At 43.9% G+C, this 4111-nt stretch overlaps 1 protein-coding gene across 1 annotated transcript; it reads left to right on the top strand.

The window, feature by feature from the left end:
• The first annotated feature begins 408 nt into the window (after positions 1-408).
• On the top strand, positions 409-2820 carry LOC105442572 (transcriptional regulator ATRX-like). The gene is made up of 2 exons (XM_011674810.2): positions 409-1921; positions 2006-2820. The coding sequence occupies exons 1-2, from the start codon at positions 409-411 to the stop codon at positions 2818-2820; spliced, it is 2328 nt and encodes a 775-aa protein (XP_011673112.2).
• The last annotated feature ends 1291 nt before the right edge of the window (positions 2821-4111 follow it).

The following is a 4111-nucleotide window of genomic DNA, read 5'->3' on the forward strand; positions in this document are numbered from 1 at the left end:
CAAATTTAGGAAGATATATCTTGGGGGAAAACCAAGCCGTGTGATTAAAAATTCTCATGGATGATGAGAAGGACCTAAAGGGGGACAAATAAAAGTCTCTAATTTTCCTAGATAAAGACTTTCTGAGTTCAGCAATTCAGTAATATGATTATTGTGATGACGTTTTAATGTGAGTATATGTCTATCTATTGATTGTCAGCAATTATTATTGATAAACTCCTTTCAATCGGTAATAGTTGGAAAATTGTCTTTAAATTTGTGTGTGTTTTAGGGATGTTTGGAATTATACACCAGTGGTCCCTGGAAGCAAGATAAAGACGGCATCAGGAGGAGTGTCGTTGGTGTGGGCAAGGCGGCTCCCTATCCTGCTGTGACTCCTGCTGCAAGACATTCTGCAAGCGTTGCATCATGCGCAACCTGGGAAGAGCCGAATGGAATCGTACATTATCAAAGAAGAAGTGGAAGTGCTACGTGTGTGATCCTGCACCCCTTAAAGAACTGGTTGCCAAGTGCCATGCTCTCCTTTCTCGGTCTGTTAAAACAGAGCAGAAGGTGAAAGAGAAGGCAAATGTTTATGTACAGAAGAAGGTAGTGAAGGCACCTAAGAAGAAGAAGATGCAGGATGCAGCCATCGCTGAGGAATTCCTTCAGTATCTTGTAGGGAACATCAGCAATCGGGCTCTGTTCATGAGGAGCTTGGTGCGACTCAAGAATAACGTGCCCGACATGCAGAAGGTCCAGATGAACATGTCCCTGAAGCATATCGGCGAGGTCAAGACCGTACTGGGAGAGTTTGAGGCCTGCGTAAAGAGGAAGATCCACGGCGATGCACACAACAGCTATATTGTCCCTGATGGAACCAATCAAGAGGATTTTGAAAACCCTGAGGAGAAGTACAACTCCCAGATGGAAGAGACAAAGGTTAAGACTCAGGAGAAGGAGGAATCGGCAGGCGAAGACGCGGCAAAAGAGGAGAGTAAAAGTGAATCTTCTGAGGATAGTGATGATAATACCAAGCCCCGAAGAAGAAGATCTAGCAAGAAAAAGAAGAAATGGGAACCAGAAAAGATGGACTCTGCCTCTGAACAGGAAATGGAACTGTATGGAACAGCCGAAAGGAGAGAAGGACCAGGAGAGGACTCGAGTAATCCTGAAGAAGAGTCTGGTTTTGATGGAATTCCTGGAGATTCTTCTACAGGATCCTCTCAGGACGAAGGAGGGGAGAAGGAAGATAAAGTTGAGAAAAAGAAGGACATGTCTGCAGTGACAGTCACAAGAAAAAGCAGGCATAGCTCTGCAGCAAGTGAAAGTAAATCTTCTGAGAGTAAATCTGAGAATAGTGATGATAATACTCAGGAGAAGGACGAATCGGCAGGCGAAGAAGCGGCAAATGAGGAGAGTGCACTGGATACAGCAGAAGGTGATGGTGTTGATGATAATACCAAGTCCCAAAGAAGAAGATTAAGCAGGAAAAAGAAGAAATGTGAACCAGAAAAGATAGCCTCTGCCTCTGAAGTAGAAATGGAACTGAAGAGGCATGACGGCATTAGAGGCTTGAAAAGAGAACGTAACTGGGCAACTGATAGCGATGATGCTTTTGAGAATGTACCTGATGCCCAATATAAGTCTGAAGAAGGCGAAGCAGAGTGTGTTGCAAAGAGAGAGGAGGAAAAGGCTGATGTTGAGAAGGAGTCTGAATCAGAAGGAAATCCATCCAAGAAAGCAAAGAAGATCAGAAAATTTCCTGTAAAGATATATCCCAAGAGCGGTGAGCTTCGCAGTTTAATCGACTCTTCTTCTGATGACGAGTCTAATGCTGAGAGTGACGGATGTTCTGGATTGAGATTGAAGAGTCTCGACAAGAAAAGCAAGAAAGGGGAGAGTCAAGAAGTGGCAGAAAACCCTCTGATGGACGAATTAGGTTGTCATGGCGAGGAGGATAATAACGATGATGATGATGAGGATGATGAGGATGATGAGGGTGATGAGGATGATGTGGATGTAGAAGTGGATGGTGAGGGATCCAAGCGGAGCGAGAACAAGGCCTTAAAGAAGGCAGAAGAAGATGAAGACTGGAATAATAGTGAAAGGAGACAGAATGGAACAGGAGGAGGCGGCGGAAGTAGGGATGGCAAGAATGGAGGAGATGATAAGAAGAAGAAGAAGAAGAAAAGAACGGGCCCATATAAGGGCACCAAGAAATCACGTCCTTGGAGAAAGAAGAAGGCTCAAAAGAAGGCAAACAAAAATGAAGACTGGAATAATAGTGCGAGACAGAATGGAATAGGAGGAGGCGGCGGAAGTGGGGATGGCAAGAATGGAGGAGATGATAAGAGGAATAAAGGTAAGGGCCAAGATGAGGGCACTTTAAAATCACGCCCTTTGTTGATCACCAATTATAGCGAGGATGACGAAGATGAGGATCACACTTCAAAGAAAAAGAAAGGCAAGGAGGTCAAAGCAGCTCCACAGAAAAAGGGCAAAGTCACAAAAAAGAGGAGAAGGATAACGATTGACGGTGTCTCAGGTGAGAAGCCGAAGCGAAAACGAGTGTCGAGTTCTGAAACTGCGTCCTCAAGTGAAGAATCGTCCGTGGATGAGGGCACCAAGGTATTTCCTTTGCAGGCAGCAGAATCTCCAGATCCAGCGAGGATGAGGACACCTCAAAACAAAAGAAAGACAAGGAGGGCAGGGCAGCTCCGCAGAAAAAGTGCAAAGTCACAAAAAAGAGGAGGAGGAAAGAGATTGAAACTGATGATGTTTTTACAGCGTCGTAAGCGGACGATGTCTCAGATGAGAAGCCAAAGCGAAGACAAGTGACAAGATCTGAGACTGCGTCCTCGAATAAAGAATCGTTTGTGGATGAGGACTCCAAGAAATCATGTCCTTTGTTTCGCATCGAGATTTCCAGATCCAGCGGGGATGAGGAAGATAAGGACACTTCAAAGGAAAAGAAAGGTAAGAAGGACATGGCAGGTCCACAGACAGAGGCGGCGCTCCGGGGTGGGGGGGGGGGGCAGAGTTTTCAAGTACCCCCAAAGTGCCCCTTTTTACAAAGGAAAATTGCCCTTTTAACTTTGTAAGAAGTGCCCCTTTTTACATAAAAAGTGCCCCTTTTAATTTGAAAAGTGCCCATATTAATTTTTAAAAGTGCCCGTTCCCCTTTCCACCTCTGATAAGTGCCCCTTTTATTTTGACACGTACCCCTTTTCCTTCGACAGGTTTCCATTTTCCTTTGCAATAAGTGTCCATTTTCCATTCTTATTACTGTCCATTTTCCATTTTCATAAGTGCCCTTTTCATCTCTAATAAGTGCCCCTTTTCAGATACGAGAAGCGCCCCTTTTCACTTGTGGTAAGTGCCCCCTTCACCTCTGATAATTGCCCTAGTCAAATCTGAGAGGCGCCTCTTTTACTTTTACTTTGACAAGTGCCCCCCTTTCTTTGTTAGAAGTGCCCCTTCCCCTTTTAATAACTAATCCTTTTTAACTCGGATAAGCGCACCTCATATTTTCACATGTGCCCCCTTTCCTTGCTAATTAAAAAAAAGCCCCCATTAAAAAACAAGCCCCTTCCCTTTCTCATAAATGCCCCTTTTCATCCATCAAAACAGTCCTTTTCTCATAGCCCCTTTCCATCTCTGGTAAAAGACCCTATTAAATTCTGAGAGGTACTCGTTTTATTTTGAAAAGTGCCCCTTTTCCTCCTGATAAGTGCTCTTTTTATCTTCAACAACTGTCCCTTTCATTTTCCTTCCTAATAAATACTCTTTTTACCTTCTTATAAGTGCCCCATACCCTTCTCATGATTACCCCCTTTTGATCTTTCATAAGTGCCCCGTTTATCTTAACATGTGCCTCTTTTTCTTTTTAATAAAAGCCACTTCTCCCTTCTCATAAATCACCCTCCACCTCGCGATAAATGCCCCTATTAAAGTCTGATCGGTGCCCTTTTCCTTTCAGCAAATGAACATTTCCCTTTATTATTAGTGCCCCTTTTCAGATGCGACTAGTGCCCCTTTTCACCTCTGATAAATACCCTTTTAACAATGACACGTGCCCCTTTTCCTTTCTAATAAGGAACCTATCCCTATTGCATAAATGCCCCTTTTC

The sequence above is a fragment of the Strongylocentrotus purpuratus genome, unplaced genomic scaffold (genome assembly GCF_000002235.5).
Source record: "Strongylocentrotus purpuratus isolate Spur 01 unplaced genomic scaffold, Spur_5.0 spur5_scaffold_11, whole genome shotgun sequence".
Taxonomy (NCBI): Eukaryota; Metazoa; Echinodermata; class Echinoidea; order Camarodonta; family Strongylocentrotidae; genus Strongylocentrotus; species Strongylocentrotus purpuratus.

Excerpts from the sequence above, each read along its gene's own strand:
- LOC105442572 (XM_011674810.2), top strand. The coding sequence starts at position 409 with ATGCGCAACCTGGGAAGAGCCGAATGGAATCGTACATTATCAAAGAAG. Across the intron at positions 1,922-2,005 it reads CCCTCTGATGGACGAATTAG|AAGTGGATGGTGAGGGATCC; the intron begins GTTGTCATGGCG and ends ATGTGGATGTAG.